The 20,808-nt window shown below is 36.7% G+C and overlaps 1 protein-coding gene across 5 annotated transcripts in view; it reads left to right on the forward strand.

The window, feature by feature from the left end:
- The first annotated feature begins 5,937 nt into the window (after nt 1-5,937).
- LOC105862089 (coiled-coil domain-containing protein 169) overlaps nt 5,938-20,808 on the forward strand; it is a 105,008-nt gene continuing 90,137 nt past the window's right edge. For 2 of the 5 annotated variants that reach the window (XM_076009484.1, XM_012748133.3), the window contains exons 1-5: nt 5,938-6,205; nt 7,481-7,560; nt 11,350-11,373; nt 16,210-16,320; nt 16,403-16,443. In XM_076009484.1, the coding sequence (XP_075865599.1) occupies nt 6,123-6,205; nt 7,481-7,560; nt 11,350-11,373; nt 16,210-16,320; nt 16,403-16,443 (339 nt within the window). In that variant the 5' untranslated portion in view covers nt 5,938-6,122. Of the gene's footprint in view, nt 6,206-6,242; nt 6,335-7,480; nt 7,561-11,349; nt 11,374-16,209; nt 16,321-16,402; nt 16,444-20,808 lie in introns of those variants that run through there. The other 3 variants (XM_076009483.1, XM_012748134.3, XM_012748135.3) reach the window with 3 other exon arrangements.

The raw sequence follows: 20,808 nt of genomic DNA on the forward strand, positions 1-20,808 counted from the left end.
AACATACCATGCTCATGGATTGGTAGAATCAACATTGTTTAAAATATCCATAATACCCAAAGAGATTTACAGATTCAATGCAATCCCTATCAAAATACCAATGTCATATCTCACAGATCTAGAAAAAATAATTCCATGTTTAGTTTGGAACCAGAGAAGAACCTGACTAGCCAAAGCAATCTTAAGCAAAAAGAATGAATCTGGAGGCATCACATTATCAGACTAGACTACTATGTTACTATACTGCAAGGCTATAGTAACTAAGATAACATGATACTGGCAAAAAATAGAGACAGACCAGTGGAACAGAGAACCCAGATATAAAACCATCCACATACAGCTAACTGGTCTTTGAAAAAGCAGACAATAATATACACGGGGGGAAAAGCTCTATTCAATAAATGGTGCTGGGAGAATAAGATAGCCATATGCAGAAGAATGAAACAGGATCCATATCTCTCACCACTCACAAAAATTAATTCAAGATGTATTAAAGACTTAAATGTAAGGCATGAAACTAAGAATTCTAGAAGAAAATGTTGGGAAAACTCTTCTAGATATCAACCTAGGCAAAGTATTTATTAATATGAAGAAGACCCCAATGGCAATTACAGCAACAATGAAATAAATGGGATTTGATTAAAAAGTTTCTGCACAGCTAAGGAAATACCACAGCAAACACAACCTACTGAATGGGAGAAAATATTCTCAAGCTATATATCTTATAAAGTGCTAACAACTAGAATCTACAAAGAACTTAAGCAAATCAAGAAAAAACTAACTCCATTAAAAAGTGGGCAAAAGACATGAACAGAAGCTTCTCAAGAGAGGATAGACAAATGGCCAACAATCATGAAAAACATCTCAACATCACTAATCATCAAGGAAGTGCAAATTAAAACCACAATGAGACACCACCTTAACCTTGTCAGAATGGCAATTATTAAAAAGTCCAAAAAAAAAAAATAGATGCTGCCATGGATGCAGAGAGCAAAGAACACTTATACACTATTGGTGGGACTGCATATTAGTACAACCTCTATGGAAAACAGTATGGAAATTCCTCAAAGAAGTACAAGTTGACCTACCATTTGGTCCAGTGATCCCACTACTGGGTATTTAGGAAAATAAGTCATTTTATCAAAAAGATACCTGTACTGGAATATTTATTGTAGCACAATTCACAATTGCAAAGATGTGGAGTCAATATGAATGCCCATCAATTCATGAGTGGATTAGCAAAATGTGGTATATGTATACCATGGAGTACTACTCAGCCATGAAGAAGTATGACTTAATGCCATTTGCAACAATTAGGATGAAACTGGAGACCATTTCGTAAGTGAAGTATCTAAAGAATGGAAAAACAAACACCACATGTACTTTCTATTAAGTTACAACTAATGGATGAGCACACATGTGCATAGAGTGAAGTAAAACTCAGCGAAAATCAAGCATGGAGGGGGAGAAGGAGGAGATGGGGAAAAAACCTACTTAACAGGTACAATGAACACTATCTAGGTGCTGGGCACACTTATAACTCTGACTAAGCGTAACAAAATTGAAACATGCAACCAGAAACATTTGTACCCCCATAATATTTTGAAATTAAAAAAAAATTTAAAGACCCCAAATCCCCTATCATTCCAAATAAATGACTGAGGCAAAACATCACAATCAACAGAGGTTTATTAAGCCATGATTTTGAGGACACGCCCAGGAAAACACAAATTGTAGACAAGCTGTGGCTGTTTTTCCAAAAGGGAGACTGAAACCTTAGGCATTTTAAAGGCATACAGAGAAGGAAAAAGGCAGGGAGGAGGGTGGTCTGATGAGGTAGTGGCTACATTCTTCTGAGGCCCAAGAAACCTACATTTTACATAAAATAAGGGAGTAAAGGAAGCATCAATTATGTAGATGTCCCTGGATAGGTCAATGAATGTCTGATTCTATCTCATCTCCAGTTCTGGTACTTTTAAGATAAACTTGTAATTCATTATTAGTATGCAATCAGATAGGCTTTAGTTTTAGGTGGTAGACATCAGTGTAATTTGCATGTCCTTGCTTATGGGAGGTTAGCAAGAAATTTCCTTAATGAAAGCTCTGTGGGGCCAGTTCTTCACAAGTGCCTGAGGCTGTGATTCTCTCTTTACACCCCAATGGCTTACAAGCAAGGGTACATTTCAAGAAAGCAGAAGTTGTAAGCAAAATTGTAAACCACTATGTAGAGGTAATTCATTGGTTTTGTCTGTGGGTGTGACTTTCTCTTGGGCCCTCTAGAAGAAATTTAGAGGAAAGAATGGCAGTCAGAGTTCAGTCCTCAGTTCCCTCTTATCTGAGATATATGTTATATTGGGTCAGCATTTTCCATCTGGTGGGGGTTTCTGAAAAACAACTCAAAAACATATGTTAAGAAGTGATCTTTTAGTTTTTATAGAAAACCAAAATACTTCGTGACTCTGGCTTGCTTGGGGGACTACTGTTACTAACTCCTTGATTATCAGGTTGTTCATTTACTTTTCAAGGCTAGCTAGGTGCCTGGAATTTCCCTTGAAGGGACTCAAGATTATTCCATGCTTGGTAGGGTAAAAGGGGTCCCTGCTCTGTCTCAGGATTAACTTATTTTACCCTGACAACAATCCTATGTGGTGCATACTATTAGAATTCTCATTTTACAGAATAAGAAACTGGGGCACAGAAAGGTTAAGTAACTTGCTCAAGATCAAAGAGAACAGTATTAACAAGGGGAAAAAAGAGGTCACATACTTGCCTCAGAAAGGAGGGACCTACACAGTAGTGTGATTGTTAGGCCAGTCTTGTGTTTTGTAAATTGATGTAGATAGGGAAAGACAAATTGTCTGCTATGTTTTGAATGTCCCCTCCAAAATTCACGTTGAAACTTAATTCTGAAGGTGGCAGTATCAAGAGGTGGGGGCCTTTGACAGGTGATTGGATTATAAGAGGGCTCTGCTTTCATGAATGAATTAACCCATTCATGTGTTAATAGATTAATGGTTAATAGACTAATGGGTTTTCATGGTGGGGGGAGGAACTTGTGGCTTTATAAGAAGAGGAATAGAGACTTGAGTTAGCTAGCATGTTACCACACTGAGGCCAGTAGCCATGGGATACCTTTCATTGCCTTGGAACACTTCAGTGAGTCCCCACCAGCAAGAAGGCTCTCAGCAGATATACCCCCTTGACCTTGGACTTCCCAGCTCCTAGAACCATAAGAAATAAATTTCATATCTTATAAATTACCTAGTTTCAGGTATTCTGAGCAACAGAAAATGGACTAAGATATGGTCTTTATAGATTCCCCCTGATTTCAGCTGCTTAACACTATTGGTATTTTTTTAATTACAATTCTGTTAGCTTGATAGTTGGCAGAAAATTTCCCAAGATATTAACAATAGGTCATCTGTCCTAGATTCTGACGATACTGTGAGCTTTTGTCTTGTCTTCTATATTCATAGGTATTTTAGGGTAAACTGTATGTTGGGGAAGGCAACCTCATGTGCACAGTCTTTTGATCCCTGCTTGACCACATAAGAATGGGCCTTGAGCCTGAACACTTCCTTATAAGATAAATAGCCTACACAGCATGTGCCTTGTGTGGGAGTATCTTTCCCTGTTTTAGACTCAATGAATGTCCCTTTGTTCTGCTTAAGCAGGTGTCCCATGGCCCTCAGGCACATCCCCAGTTTTCAATATTTCAGATTCCATGGAGAGAGGGGGAGGGGTATTTTCACTGCAGCACAAGAGAGGTGCACATTGGTAAATTGCCCTGTGTCTCCTCCCTGCGTGACCCACTAGCCATGAGAAATTCATGCACGTGATTGGAGGTGATCTTGCTCTGTCACTTCACCATTTAAGTAATGTGTTACTCCATCCAGTGCTTGACTGTGTTGTGTTTTTCTTGGCAACTCCAGTACCAAGGTTTCATAGACAGAAGTGTTTAGAGTCCTTCCCTGGAATTAATAACTGGTGAATGGTATTCTGCTCAACACTAAGAAAAGCCGGGCTGAAGGCTTGTTAGATAGTAATCATTTTCTATTCTACTTCCCAGGTAAGTCTGATAAATAAAACTCAGCTCAAACACAAACTGGTTCTCTTGTCCTTTCTAACCAAACAAAAGATTCGATGTTTTAAAACAGACTTCCTTATGAGTTTTTATCATTTTGTATTTACTTTAGCAACAGATAATTCAAAGAGAACATTTCATGGATTTCTGATAGCTTGTTTTTCTCCAAAAATAAACTTTTCACAATGTATTTAAAAGATCCAGAAACATGCATAAAAATATTTAAGACAGATCAAATGAAGAAAGAGGTCTGAAATAATGTCTTAAAATATATTTTATGCAAAGAATTGTCATACATGAAGAAACAACTTGTTCACCTGGGGGGCTCTTCCAGGTGGAGGAAAGTTTCCATTGGAGGAAAGTTATTAGTGGGAGAAAGTGTACTCCACTTCCCAATCACTCCAATCTATTGTTGAATTTTAGAAGACAAATTTGGAAGCCAGGTAGAGAGCAAACAGTGTGTTATGGATGAAGATCTCTGAAACACAGGATAGAGTCCCAGAATTTGTTTAACAAGCTCCCCAGATGATGTTCCTAGTTAGTCAAACACTGCTGTTTAGGAAGTAACCGAGTTTGGAACTGAAAGGATAGGAGACTTTGGCAGACAGTAGTTTTTGAATTGAAGGTGTCTAAGGTAAGGCCACTCTCAGTGACAAGATTGAGAGTATGGGTGTGGAAGTGGGTGGAGTGGAGATGAAAGTGATAAGTTTTGAGTTGAAGGTTGTAGAACAGGCTCAGCCATTTGGAAGTCCAGTTGCAAAGAGTATGGCAAGACTTATGGTGGAAAGTCACTTTCGTTGTCAAAGTCAGTAGGCGAGCAGTGACTATGAAGTCTCTAGGTGAGGCAAAGAGGAAGAGTAGATGGTGTTACACCAAGAAGGCATGTGGAGCTGGGCATGGTGGCTCCTGCCTGTAGTTCCAGCAAGTCACGAGGCTGAGGTGGGGGGATGTCTTGAGCCCATGCATTCAAGGCTGCAGTGAGCTATGACTGTGCCATTGCACTCCAGCCTGGGTGGGAGACCCTCAGCAGCAACCAAGTAAACATTTAACCAAATATGCTTTTTATTTTTGAAAGATTTTCCTTCCAGAGGCATATATTAATAACACGTTTACTAACTTCTAAGAGCCACTCTTCTCAGCACTAGAGACGAAACAAAAGAAAGGAATTAACCAAACAGAACACTTGTGCTGATTTCTGCCAGAAAACATGGTCCCAGACGCACACTTCTCAAATTAAGAAAAATGTACTGTAGAAGTCATATGGTAAAATACGTGAATCTTTCCACCCTAAGATGGATGGGGCGGGGGGCGAGGCGAGGGATATTAAAACAGAGATGTATCAGGAGTAGAATGCAAATTTTGTGATTAAAAGTATAAGGAAATTTCAAGTTGCAGAGAGCAGCTTTGACGTATGTTCGTGAACAGTACACACATTTAAAAAAGAGTAACCTGGACTGGAGACTCAGAGGTCTTCATGTGTTCAGGCAGTACCTTTTAAAGCCCAGCTCTTTCTCGTACTACACTCCCAACCAGAGCATCAAAGAAAGGCGCAGCGACCCTTGGATCCCGCATATCCCTAACGAGGGCTAAGAGTAAAGGAGACTTCGGGCACAGGGCAGTGTTTAGGAAAGCAACAGAGGCCGGCAGGAGGCAAGATAAAGGAGATGGATATTCTCGACCGCCTTACACTCAGCTGTGTAGCCCGAGCACATCCCTTCTGGCTGACCAGAGCAAGATGTGTCCCCTCCAGCTTGTGAGAAGGCTGTTCCCCAGGGGTTCCCCTGGACAGAGAGCGCGTTCTTTCTGTTCCAGCAGCCTTGCCCTCTGCGGTCGGCGAGTGACGCCTTATGACGTCACGGCGCGCCGCGGCGGGCCCGACGCGGGTTCCCGCGACTGTGAGGCAGTTCGCCATGGTGACGGCTTGTGACCACACATTCTCCTCCTTCGCTTCTAGTAGTTTCTGGCTTCTGCTTGTTTCAAGGCTTCTGCCCTGAGCTGTTGTGAGGGGAAGGACGCGGGAAGTCTCTGACCTGACACTATGGGGGAAGGAAAAGGCGACAGCTTCGACGGTGTGAGCACCGACCGCCTTAAAATGGAGTTGCTGGAAGAAATCCACTTGAAGTGAGTCGGGGTGCGGCGCGCGCGCCCCCCCGGCGCGGTGTGGGACCCGTTCGCGCGCAGCGAGGCCTCACCTGGGGCGCCGCTCAGGGCCAGCGCCGGCTCGTGCCACTCGTGGCAAAAGCCACTGAGGTCGATGTGAGACCTGCGTCATGATTAGTACCTGGCGACACGGGGCGACTTCCAAAAACAGTATTTTATGCGAAAGATTCATTTGACTCTTTGACTAAACTTTTGATATTATGAATAGGCTGGTTTTGAGGTAGGGTGTTCTGCCGATAGGATCAAATCAAATGGAGTGTATTATGTCAGTATAATGGAATGTATTTTTTTTTTAGGCTACTTCCAACCCCACCCATAGGCCCCACGAGAATTAGACAATCCTTGTGTCCCGTTATCAGCACCCTATGTTTTCCTCTGTTGTAGCTCCAGTCACACTATTTTAACTGCCTATATCTCGTTCTTGTACCAAACCATAAACATTCTGAGGACAGGTTCTGTGTATTCATTCCCTGAGGAAGGATAAGAGTAAGAACTTAAGAAGAATCCTGCATAAATTCAAATCCCATCTCTTATCACTCAGTAACTCTACGTTCTTGGACAAGTTAATTAACTTCTTTAAGCCTCCATTTTCTCAACTCTAAGATTGGTAGACAAATAGTTATACCTCCTGCTGTTGGTCCCAGGATGGAGTGAAATGTATTGTAATAAGCATTCAGTGGACTTTTGCTGTTGCTATTGCTATTTTTCTGTTCACTTGTTCACTATAATATTTTTCAACACTTAGCACAATGTCTTGAACATAATAGGCTTGCAAAAATATTTATTGAATAGATGATTCTGTCATCATTATGCTAATTAATGTGCTATTTACTGATGTCCTGAAGAGCTAACATTTTTTATTAGTGTTTTTTTTTTCTCTTTGTTCCAAGTTGTCGATTGTTGCCTATTGCCCTAGCTATTCCTTTCTATAATAATTTGAAGCTCCTAATTTGCTGGGTTCTGAAAAACCAGATAACCATCTCCTTTGGGATCATATTTAAGAGTAAAGAATTTCCAGTGGTTTCCTGGGGGGATTTCAGCTTTGGTACACATTTGCCTCCTTCTGGAACGGGCTAATCAGTTTTTATTTGCCTAATTCCTGATTCTCAACCATGCCTTCAATAAATGGTGTTTCATAATAAATTGTTCCTGAAGTAGTGGGGGGTTACTATGTACTATTTTTCTTTTATTATTTTTAATTGAATCTTAATTAACAAAAATTATTTTTAATAACAGGGAAGTAGTGCAACTCTCATTGCTTGAAATAAGACACAAGATAGCAGAACTGGAAGCCAAACTCAATAGTGACTATGAAGGTATATAAATAGATATTTCTATATGTGATTCCTGTATAATTATTCATTTTTCCAAGATATCTGTAGTGCATTAAATCTCTTATATTGAATAATAGTACCAAGATTTCAGTGTTGCTTTTTTGGTGGCATTAATAATAATTTTTCATACAGATTTTAAAACTGATATTTCAGAATGTCAAACCTAATAGTATTTATTTTTCTGTTACAAATTCAAAATGTTTGTCAATTAGCAAAACCTTTGTTACATGACATAAATATATTATTTCCTTAGTAAATAATAAAATATCACTAGTTTTCTTTTTTTTCCATTTTTTTATTATTTCAACATATTATGGGGGTACAAATGTTAAGGTTACATATATTGCCCATGCCCCTCGAGTCAGAGCTTCAAGGGTGACCATCCCCCAAAAGTTACACATCTCACTCATTATGTTTGTATATACCCATCCCCTCCTCCCCCCAAAATATCACTAGTTTTCTATTCAACTCAAGTCATACCCTTCGCATCTGAACTTTTGGATTTAGAGTATAACTTTAAAATCCTTATCTAGGTTTTGGCTGTTTGTTTGTTTTAGAAGAATGTGTATGGGGTGGCCAGGATGTTGCATAAACACACATCACACACACACTCGTATATCCCTAAAATTTTTAATGTATGCAGGATACTAATTCATTTGACAAATATTGATTGAGACCCTGCCATATGTCAACATTTTGAATGGAAGACCTTTCTCTTCCCTGTTCTAAAGAGCTTCATGACTACTGGGAGAAAGTGTCAAACCAAAACATGAATAGGAGAAATGATACCAGTTCTACATAAGGAGAACCTAATACAAAATGGGTGAGCTAATAATGACATTTTCCAGAAGAAGCAGTGCTTGAACTGAATGCTAAAGAACAGTAGGAGTTTATTAGGGTTATGAGAGTGGGCTTGGTTCTTAAACCCATTTATTCTCTTCCTCTCTTGGGGAGCCATGAACCAAAAGGATTAGTAGCCATGTGAGAAATAAAATGCCACTTTCTTTACTCAATGCTTTCTTAAAGCTTGACTGAAGAATACTGCTTTATCGCAAGGCTAAAGTAGCTTCCTGTATCCGTAGTTGCATTGGCAGTATGGCTGGAATTTCCTCACATACTCAGTTACAGAAAAACCAGAAGTCATGCTCACAGGTACACATGCAACGCAGTAACTATGCCTACTGGTAAAATGTAGCTCAACAAGTCTTACTATCAAACAGTTCTTCTCATGGAGAGAAGCTAGTATGTGAATACAAAGAGAAAAGGCCCTAATCGTAGAAGAGAAAGTTCTTTCCTCAGTGGGCCAAAGGTAAGGCCTAAGGGGAAGGTCAGAAACATTTACCCCTTCCTTATCTTTAAAGCCAGGAACTGCATTAGGTCAGGTGATTATTATTATTCCCATTTACAGAAAAGTGATATCCAGGAATTTAAATAACTTTTAAGACCACATAGTCAAGGAGTGTCAAAGCCATGATTTGATCCTAGATCATCTATCAACCATTACTACTATTACTTCTACAATTGCCATCTACCACATCACTCAAAACTTGGTTGTCTACTGTGCATAACAAACTACCCTATAGTTTAGGAGCTTAAAACAATGAATTATTTCACAATTGAATGGCTTAACTGAGTTGGTTTACCTGCATGGTTCTTGACTGGGGCCTCATTTGGTTGCAATCAAGTGTTATCTGAGGCTCAGAGATCTGAAGCTTCAACTCAGCTGGTCATTCCAAGATGACTCACTCACATGGCTAGCATCTGATACTGGCTGTTGACTGGAGCCCAGCTGGGACTGCCTATCAGAAATTCCTCTTGTACCTTTTGGTTTTCACAGCATGGTAGCTGTGTTCCAAGCATTCCAAAAAATCACGAGTAGAAACTGCCAGGCCAATTAAGCGCTACTCCCAGAACTGGCACAGGCGTATATCCACTGTATATACGCCTGACTGTTGTTTAAAACAGTCACAAATGCCACAGGGTGGAAAAATAAACTCTGCTTTTCAAGGTCACATTACAGAACAGCATATGGGATGGGAAATTTTACTGTTGTCATCTTTGGAAAGTACAATCTGCCACAGGGGCATTAAACATAAAGCCATTTGAGGAGAACACTAAGTAATTAATAAGGATGGAGAAACAATATGATAGGAGTTGAGATTAAGGCTTATGAAAGAGGTAAATCAAAAGTCTTTAAATATGATACTAATGAATTTTCATTTATCCTGAAGGCAATAGGGCAATATTAAAGAAGTTTTTTTTTAAAATATATACATTGAGAATAATTTTTTGTTATATCCTATTTTAAAAGAAGTTTTAAAATAAATTTAGCATTGTTTTAACATTATAAAAGAAGTACATGCAGATGTGACAACTATGGGTACACTCACTGTTTAGATAATTCTTCATCCTTTCCATTCTCCTCAAACCTCCACCACCTCTCCCTGCCATTCTGTCAGCTAATGAGCTTTCCCTCATTTTTCTAAGAGAAAAAGAAAAGCAATCAGAAGAGTATTCCATGTTTTTACCAACAAAGCTACCACCTACCTGTGTCTTTGAACATCTTCCCTCTTACTCCTATGCATGGTCTGTCCTTATTCTTATCTCCTCCCCTTGTGCAGTAGATCCTAGCTTCTCTCATCTATTCAAGCATATCACTGTAGCCCTGGTCCCCCCTCTTTCCTGCACCATCTGTTTTCCCTGCTTCACTGGATCATTCTCAAGAACAAATGAAAACTCTCTTTTGGCCCCACCTTTCCTCTTCAACTGTCATCCTTTTCACTGCCCCATGTATAGCAAAAGAGTACTTTTTGATTTCTACTCTTTCTCATCTGCTTATTCTTATTTAATCAGCCTCATAACTTGATTAACATTTAGGTGAAACAGCAAACACAACCAACTCCAAAAGGCTTCACGTTCCCTTAATAGCCTCTTGAAGTTCTTTAGGATTCACAAGAAACTATATATATAAAAAGTAGCTTTATGTTTTAATTTGAATTTCATCATCACAAATTCTAGTGACAAGACAACAGGAAAGAGAATGTTCAGGTGACTGCTTTGTAAAAATGAGAAGAGTCAGTATTTGTGTAGAGCTTTAAGTGCATTTTTAAAAATTGAAACCTTACAATTATCCTTTGAAAAAGTATCATTACCTCCATTTTTATAAATTAAAAAATTGAGACAAGAAAATATATATGACTATATATCTGTCATGGATAAAGAAGGCCTTTCTTAGTTTAAGAGTAATAAATCACTGAGAGAATTATATTTAGATTTGACTTCAAAAAAAGTAGTTTCTCTTTGACTAAAAAAAGGCACACATGAGAATCAAAAACAGCGATCTGGGAAAGATATTAGTAGCCAAGATGATGGACAAAAGATCTATATTTTCAGTACATCTATATCTTCTGCAATTCAATTAGAAAACACTAAGTTTCCAATAGATAAATATGAGTGGAACATAAAGAGACAATTCATGAGTATGGAAAAATAACTTGTCTTCTAGCTAATAAATTTTGTACAAACTTTGTTGCCTATCAAAGAAGAGATTTTTTAAAAGAGTGAAACAGTCATTTTTATACATTACTGCTATGTCTTTGGAAAGCACTTCTAGAATAAATTTTTTATAATGAGGATGGTAATGAAAATGACAATGAAAACAATTTTTATAGTGTTTTCTGTGTTTCTGCAGTGTTCTAGGCATTTTACATGTTTTACTTAATCTTCCCAATATCCTATAAGATAGGAACTTTAATTATCCTTATTTTACAGATGAGAAACTGAGCCACAAAAAAGGTAAGAACTTGCTCTGAATCACATCAATAAGCTAGTAAGTGGTTAAGATATGACTCAAACCCATTAATCTTACTTCAAGATTTTTTTCCTCATAAAAATCACCTGAAAATTGGGGCAGGGGTAACTTTACCCGTAAGAGAGATACTTTGTACCACTATGGCCCCTCCTTTTGTGACATGTTGCTATTTTCATGCTGTTCTCACTGCTTGAAAACCTTTCTCACCATTTCTGACTTAGATCAGGGGTCATTTCTCTCAAGAAGCATTTTATAACCTTTTTTCAACTTTGATCTCCCCATCTGTAATTTCTTTCTACCACCTTCCAGATTGGTTGTCTGGAAGGTATTTCATAGCATCTCCTTAACCAAAATTTGTCTCAAATGTTCTGGCTGTATGTTTTTTTCTGCTGACTAGTCCTACTGCTGATTGACAGCAGGGACTATATCTATTTTAGTTTTGTATCCCTAGTGCATAGTACAGTGCCATATTAGACTTTTTCCTTTCTTTATTAAAAACATTTTCTTCTTTCACAAAGTCTTTTCAAATTAACATAACTTCATTGGTGTAATCATTATAAATATAGTGACCAACAATTAAAATTCGAGTGTTGCTAATATGATGATATTAAGAGGTGAGGACTTTAAGAGGTGATTATGCTATGAAGGCTCTTTTTTCCTTAGTGGGATTAAGGCCCTTATAAAAGAGGTTTCATAAAGCATTTGGTTAGCTTGCTCTTCTATTCTGCCACATAAAGACATAGTAAGAAGGCCCTTATCAGACAAATGCATGGTACCTTGATCTTGGACTTCCCAGCCCCCAGAACTGTGATAGATAAATTCTGCTCTTTGTAAATTACCTAGTCTCAGGTATCTTGTTACAGCAGCACAAATGGACTAAGACATATTATAGTCAATTTCCAACCAATTCAACTGTGTTTTAACACTTTAAAATGTATTACTTGGCATTTTTGTTTGATGGGGCTTTTTTGTGTGTTTGTTAACATTGCTATTTGTCTTTGGCAAAATAAAAACTAAAAATAAAAATTCTTATCTAAAAGATAGAACCTAATTTTCTTCTGCTTTATGAACTTCCCCTTCAAAGGTCAAGTCATGGAATTTTTCAATTTTTTGTTTAATTTTGTTTTTCATTGTATTGGTCCTAGCCAAGGTCCCTCTATAAGATTATAAAACAATTTGGTTTTTTTCTTTAAAATGTACAATGCCTGTTTCTTGGTTTTTGTTTTGTTTGTTTTTAGAGTTGCTGCAGGAGTGATGGTTTCATGGAGTTATTGCTGAGATTATTTTTTTCTTTTTTCCTCCTCTAAGATCCACAAATGTTTTTGATAAATGTTTATACTCATAACCTGTATTTTAAATAATGACTTTTTATAAGTGTATCTAAGACCTTGTTAGGTTGACTTGGCATGCTCAAGGTAAGGGATCATCCTTTTTGGTTTCAAGTTTATTGTAGCAGTCTCAAAGACAACACCACATCTCTTACTTGGACTGATTTCATATAGTTTGGAACTACCTGTGATATCGAGTCTATTCCAGACACTTGCTATTTCTAATGATCAGTGTTATTTCCAGTTGAAAACATAGTTTTAACATCATTGTATCTTAAAGACAGATGAAGAATGTTGCAAAGATTACAAACTTAAGTATTTTTGGCACTTTTGAGTTATCACAGAATAAAGTGTGGTAGGGCAAGTAAAACTCAGGGTGGTCCATTTTTAGAAAAAAAAAAAAAAAAAAACAGTTGATAATTAGGATGTTGACCTGATTTCTGGAAGCCAATGCTGTTTTGTGAAAAGAAAACAAAAATTTGCTTGATCTCCAGTTTTGTGGAACTCCATCCACTTGTTGAAAGATCAGAAATTCCCACACATTTACCTTAGTAGTGTTAGCCATGTAAGTCAGTCATGACTGCAGGTTTTGGTGAGTTATATACTCTTTATTTTTATGCAATTTCACATAAGTGTCTTTTAATTAATGAATTGTTAATAACATACACATTATCTGACTGGGGTTAGGGACATAATTGACTTGGAATGAATAAGTAGCATTAATTTATTTGATAGTTCTCTTGTCATTTTCTGTCATTTGTGGGCTGAGTTACTTAATTCCTCTAGAGATTTCTCTAAAGCAGTTTCCTCTGTTTTATGTGGATCCCTCCTCATTGTAATTCATCAAAACAGCATTGCATTCTCAGATCAACTTTGACAATGCAGCAATAATTAGTACAGGTAGGATAGATTTGATGTAGAAATGAACTATTTGCAAAATGTCAAAGATATGTCAATTTAAAATTCTAGAAATCAGTCTCAGTGATTACCTATTGCCTAGATAGTTTAAGAGCCGATTATTCTTTGCTATGAACTCTGATTAATTTGTATTCTTTATTAGGAAGATGACCTTTTATAGCTACCCAGGGGCTGACTTATCTCTCAAGCACAGTAGGTACCGTATGTAGGGTTCATGATAATTTTAGAAGCCTGTGAGTTATTTTAATTTCTTTTAAAACTGGAAGAAAAAATAAGTATGTCGGGCTGTATTACATTTATCTTTATACCAACACAGTAATAAAATAGAATTTTAAATAATTTTTTATGGAGGAAAATGCCCAAAGAGGCAAAAGTGCCTAGAGCCCATGAAAGTCACAAAGCCGCTCTATAGCAACCTAAGATAATTTTCTTCCCATTTTTTATATACACTACTGTTTTAAAATTTTCTCCTTAATTCAGTAGTCCATATGCCTTTCTCTTTGTTCTTTTGTATTCTATAGTCTGGAGCCATCTGTGTATGTTGAAGGAATTACACATTTAAGTATACATTTGGAGATCACTTCACCACATTGAGGAAGATGTTGATGCCATTACCTCTAAGACCTTGTACTCATTAACATTAGTATATAACTGTATACTATTTGGCTTATTTCTGTTTGATGATTTTTAGGTCAATAATATTTTAAAGTTAAACTGGGATCAAATTTATAAACTGCACTCAGGTATGCTAAAAATAAATTGCATTTAAAAATTTTTTTTTTTGTAATTATTCTCATCTTGCTCTGAATCCCCCATTCCCATAGTGGTAAAGGAGATACGAGGACAAAGACTTCAGCTAGCCAGTTGTAAAGATGATTCTGTCTATTTGGGCTCTATGGTATCTTATGGATAAATGTTCAGTCTTTCAGTGCTTCTCCTCTCTTGTTCCCTAAAACATTTGAATTACTGACTCTCAGTTTCAGTTTTGGGGGGGAATTATTTGGGCCCCTTTCTTTCTCTCTTTTTTTTTTTTTTTTTTTTTTTAGCGGGGTCTTGCTGTATTGCCCAGGCAGGTCTCGAGCTCCTTGGGCTCAAGAGATATTCTCTCCTCAGCCTTCTGAATAGCTGGGACTACAAACATATACCACCATGCCCATCCAACCTCTTTCTTTGGTGGACCACATTTGTGTAGAGTGTAGACATGAGGGTATAAGGGAGACCTGTGACATGATTGAGGAAGTTGGCAGTGGTGTGTGTGTGATTATTCTCTCCTTGACTTCTCCATCAACTATTATGTAGCAGAAATTATCTCAAGATATGTAAAGAGCATTTAAAGCCGATAAAGAAGCCGTCTTTTTTCTCTCTACAAAGCCTGACTTTCAAGACTCAAAAAACTTACCTTTGGGTTTTGAGGCTGAACAAAGGCTTTCAATTCTAGGCCATATTTTCTCTTTCTCCCAGACATAAGATAAATGCTTTGGCTTTTATAGCCAAAGAGGTTTAGTGAAAGAAAACTACTTAAGGTTCAGAGAAAATGCCTGAGAAGACAGCTAAATGTGCACAGTGTTTATTTAGCTTAGTAGTTAAGAGGATATGATTTCAAAGTCAGGAAAAACTGGGTTTAAAGTCCAGAGTCTGCATTTATTAGCTCTGTCACCTTAAGAATGTTATTTGACATCTCTGAGCCTTAATTTCCTTATCTGTAAAATAGGAAACTAACTTTTTAAAAATGAGGATTAAATTAATTAATATTTAATATCTGTAAAGCATTGTATGCTTTATACATGGCAAACTTGAACATGACATTAGATGAAGATGTATATATATGGACATTTCAAGATCCAAGGGAAGAAACAAATTCCTGATATTCTCTCTAATGTAATTCATTATAAGGATACATGAGGAAGTAAAGGATAAAAGGGGTGGGAGTAAGGAAGAACCAGAATCCCAATAGTCGTGGTGAGGTCTGGCTGTGTGGTAGCCTGAGTGTGGGTCTGGTCTAGTCCCTGCAATATGGAAAATCCTGTCTAACATAGAAATACATACTTAATAATTATTTTCTTCTACCATGTTTCCCCGAAAATAAGACAGGGTCTTATATTTATTTTTCCTCAAGAAGACACCCTATGGCTTATTTTTAGGGGATGTGTTATTTTTCCCTCAAAGCCTCAGCTTGCAGCATGCACAGGATGGTGGGGACCTGACATCTCCTGACATCTGATCAGGGAGCCGATCTTGTTGGTGGGGCTGCCCGCACCTTTTGGGTCACCTCTGGGATAGTAGCTGTTACGATGGGGCAGATGAGAAGGGCTGCTCATCTTCTTTACTGCTCCACAACGAAATGCACGGGCTCTGCATATAGCCACCTAGCCACGCCCATCACTAGGTCTTATTTTCGGGGTAGGGCTTATATTGCGCAAATGCTTAGAAATCCTGCTAGGGCTTATTTTATGGGTAGGTCTTATTTTCAGGAAAACACAGTAGTTCATCTGTATTGCTAATGAAGTCAAGTACAGTAATGAATAAATGAGAGATAATGAGGTGGTCTTGATTTTTCCTCCCCTTTTTACTAAGGTGGTGAATGGAAAACCCGTTATGAGACACAACTGGAACTGAATGATCAACTAGAAAAGCAAATTGTTTCTCTCAAAGAGAAAATGGCAAAAATGCGTGGCAATCCTTCAGGTACACAAGCAATCATAAGTATGTTTTATAAGTTGAGTTAAAACAGATAAAATATCAATTGCTCATATCTGCTTTATTGTAGATAGACTATCTTCTATTCGTGTCTATGAACAAATGCCAGTGGTGAGTAAAAAATGGTTAAATAAACAAAAAAAATTGAAGGAAATTGTGTACCTTCCCCCCCCCCCCGCCAACCCCCAGACATAAGCCAAACAAAAGTTAAAAGGCTGTGGCGAGGTCTAAATAAAATATTTTATCTAGGGGAACTGTTTGTTGCATGCGAAGAATCCTGTAATAAGGTTGCCAGCTTAATCTCCCTCTTATAAAGCTGGGCAGGTATTCTGGTGTAGGTGCAAACAAACAAAATTGAAGAAAAGGAATCTCAATAGTCAGGCTGGGTGGAAACCTGAGTGTATCTTTTCCTTGCAACCCTAAAGAGCTATTTAACACAGAAATACATATCTTCTACCTATCTAAAAACATTCTTATTCTAGTTCCTCTGTAATATACATATACATGTGTACATATGTACACACAACACTCACACGCACATTTATATACATAAACACACACACACACATAAAATATGTATAAAATACAACAGAGAACCCATAAAATTACCCTGCAAGAAACATGAAACCTCATTAAGCTGAGCTATCTACTTTTTTTCTGGTTGCCCTTAGTGATATCTTTTCCCTCTTTTAAGAGTTCATTTTAATCCCTAATAAATTACTTAAATTTATATGTTTTGTATTTTACAAAGCACATTCATTTTGCTTTTCATTCCTTCAAATATCTATCCTTTAAAAATGTAGAGAAGGTCCAAAGCATGACTTATGTTGGGTATAAAGCATATTTAGAAATAGCCTTTTCCTCAGAACTCTTGCTGAATTTTTATTTTAAGAGTACTCATAAAAACATGGAAATATTATGAAAAATCAAGTGTACTTTTGATAAAAATGAAAATGTAATACTCAGCTGAATTGGTAGGACTTAATATTATAATAATGATGATGTTTTTAATTAAATTTACATAGTATATAAATTAAATTCATGTGCCTTATCTTAGTTTTGCAACAATCCTGTAAAATAACATTTACTATTATTCCCTTTAATGCAAGTGACACTAAGCTTAAAATAGGGGAAGTGGTTTGCCCAGGCTCACACAATCGAGAGGTGTGGAACCAGATTCTCTCCCTCTGACAAAGCCTGCACCCATTTAACTACACTCTGCTAGACCAACAGCCCTTCTTCTATTGTGCTTATCAGAAATAACAACAAGTAGTTTTTGAATGGCTATAGGTACTGAGTTGATGGCTATAATGAGGACCAGAACATTTATGAATATTGCTCTTTAACTGCAAACCTTTAGTGAAAAATATAAAGAAATACTGCATTTTTGCTAATAATGAATCAAGAAGAAATTGTTTGTTTGTTTGTATACCTCTCTGTTATTTTTAGCCCAGAAATATCCTTATTTCTATATCTTGGAAAGTCAGGAAAATATTTCTTTTTTTTTTTTAATTGGGAAACCTATAAAGTGGTGTTTTGTTTTTTTTTTTCCTCACTTCTTTCTTAGAGTTATATCCCCCTCTTGTGGCATTTAGAAATTGTTGCTAGGGCTATTTTAAGCTTACTGCCTTTTCTTAATTGCAGGTAGAATGTCAAATTTATCTACAGAACATAAAAGTATAAAATACTACCTATAGAATATAAAATATTCTGGCTACCTGCCTCTTGATAACCCAGCCCTAGTCCTAGCTCAAGAAATTTGGTATCACTAAAATGCTGTATAGCATATCTAAGCAGCATTTAATTGGTTTTCTGTCTATATCCTGAGACTCTATAACATATTCATGTTGGCAGAAAGTACATTTATTTTTCTTAATGGATTTGTGTTCTTCTTGAAGAAAATGTGATAATCTGAGAAGTTTATATCCAGAGGCAGAAAATTTTATTTCTTTTCAGTAAAGAACTGAAGAAATAGCACAACCAAGAGTGGGGCCACAGACCAAGCAGAAAGGAAAGAGAATGAAAGTTCAGCATAAATAGAACTGGTCCTCTATTCTTGTAGGCAGATGCCTTGCACAGTATTTGGGTTTTCTTACGCAGTGGAATCCAGGAAAAGTGTGACCAGCAGGGATTAGAAATCTAGCCAAGGATTTGGTGATGGAAATATTCAAACACTGAGCAAAAAGCACTGGGATCCAAGAATCCTAGATCCAGTCAAATATTTCTCTTATTTAAGGATATACAGTATACTGAGTCTTATTCTTTGATATAAAGAACAATATTTGTGAAATTCAGACATATAATATTGATGTAATGCAAACATATTTTAGGTTTCCTGTTAAACTGATAATTAGAAAAAAGGGCTTAAATTCATTGTTTTTTGTGGGATAGAGTAAGCATTTGAATACTATTTTTAAATTTCCTGAATTTTTATCCTTGTGGATTGTTTAGTCTTTAGGAGTAGCCTATATAGGCATACTTATGAAATTGCTGTTATGAAATTGATACTATGAGTAACTTCAAACTGCAGGTTTGCTTATGGGTAACAAAAAGGATGGACACTGCTTGTTGACCAGTATATGTGTAATATTTTAAAATGCTATTTGAAAAAAATATATTAAATGTTATTTTCAAACCAGGTTATTAAAGTGGACTTGATTTTATTACTTTGGAAAAATTATTCACCTAAGTGATATTAAAATTCTGGTCTTTGTTCTTATATTGACTAGCTTGTAGCTTTCAACCTAGTTTTTGAGGTTCACTTTTCTCCTTTAAGGTAGTATAGATTATATTATAATATCTTGACAGTATCTTTCAGTAGTATCATTTGTTAACACTTAATTTTACAGTGATGTATTAGTTAAAGTCTGTATTTGGCTGCATGTAAGGGAAAGGCTTAAACAGGTAAGGTTTTTTTTTTTTTTTTTCCATGTAACTGGAAGTATTAGTAGTTTGCCATCCAGGGTCGTGCAGTGGCTCTATAATGCCTTCAGGAATCCAGGCTCCTCCTGAGTTTCCCCTCTGCCATCATTTTCCGAGTGGCTTTTGTTTCCATGCTTGTAAGATGGCTGCTTCACCTTCTCACTTGCTTCACATTCTCATTTAAAGAAAGAAGGAGGTGAAAGGAAATAGGGCCAAGGAGAAGGCCAGTCAGGTCTACTTCCTTTCAAGAGTTTTCCAAGATGCTGCACCTAGCAATTTCCCTTTGCATCTCATTGGTTAGAACTATATATCATATGGCCACCTTCATTTTTAAGAGAAACTGGGAAATGTAGTGTTACTGAGCATAAATAGAAAGGAGAATGGATATTGGGTATGCAGTTAGCTCTGTCTGCCACACACGGTCATTTAAAATGAGTTGTATTTCATTTTAAAGTAGTATGTATTCAGTTGATATTATTTGGAAAATAAAAGACAAAGAAAAAGAATATCATAAAGCCAAACATATCTACTGTTAACAGTTTATTTTTTAAGTAATTTTTGTATGTATATATGTTGACAAAAAGAACAACCCAGCCAGATGTAGTGGCTCACACCTGTAATCCTAGCACTCTGGGAGGCTGAGGCAGGAGGATTGCTTGAGGTCCAGAGTTCAAGACCAGCCTGAACAAGAGCAAGACCACAAAAATGGATTGCACTTAGTTTTTATTGTTGTTTAAAATATAATTGTAACCTTACTGCATGAACAATTTTGAATCCTATGCTAATTAGGACAATCAATTATTTCTTACGTTGTGTTTTCTTCATGCACATTTTAAAATGTTGCATCATATTCTATTGTGTTGGAATGTCAATGTTCAGTAACGTTTCTCTGTAATTGAATATTTTAGGCTATTTCTGGTTTTAATTTTGAGTAAAACAAAACCCAGAGAGTATATTATGGCAAATAGTCATATACTCTAGTATTAACAAATCTTTAGATCTTTGTCACTTTTTTACTTTAAATGTTTTAATAAAAACAAATTATAGAGTTGAGGTCCCTTTTGTTCTCCTTCCTGTCTCTTTCCCCTTGCTTCTTTATAGGCAAGTACTATCATGGATTTGATATGTCATTCCAGTTTATTTTTTAATATCTTTATACATAATTATGTGTATAAAATGCATATGAAAAGCATCATACTGTACATATTCTTCTACTTGTTATTTCATTCTATCCATATTAATACATAAAGATCTAGTAAATTTTACCTGTTTAGTATTTCATTATATATGTATATCTTAAAATATTATTACCCTTTTTACCTACATTGAGGAGTTTTCAAAATTTCACTATGGCAAGCATTGCCACAGTGAACATCCTTATATATGTCTCCCAGTACAAAGTGTTCCTCCAGGCTTGGCAGGCTTTTCTGTAGAGGGCTAGATAGTAAATATTTTCAGCTTTGCAGCCATATGATATCTGATTTCTGTCGTGGCTATTCAATCCTGCCACTGTGCAAAAGGTTCCATAGACAATACCTAATAGGTGGGCTATAT

This window comes from Microcebus murinus, chromosome 13 (genome assembly GCF_040939455.1).
Source record: "Microcebus murinus isolate Inina chromosome 13, M.murinus_Inina_mat1.0, whole genome shotgun sequence".
In the NCBI taxonomy this organism is placed as follows: domain Eukaryota; kingdom Metazoa; phylum Chordata; class Mammalia; order Primates; family Cheirogaleidae; genus Microcebus; species Microcebus murinus.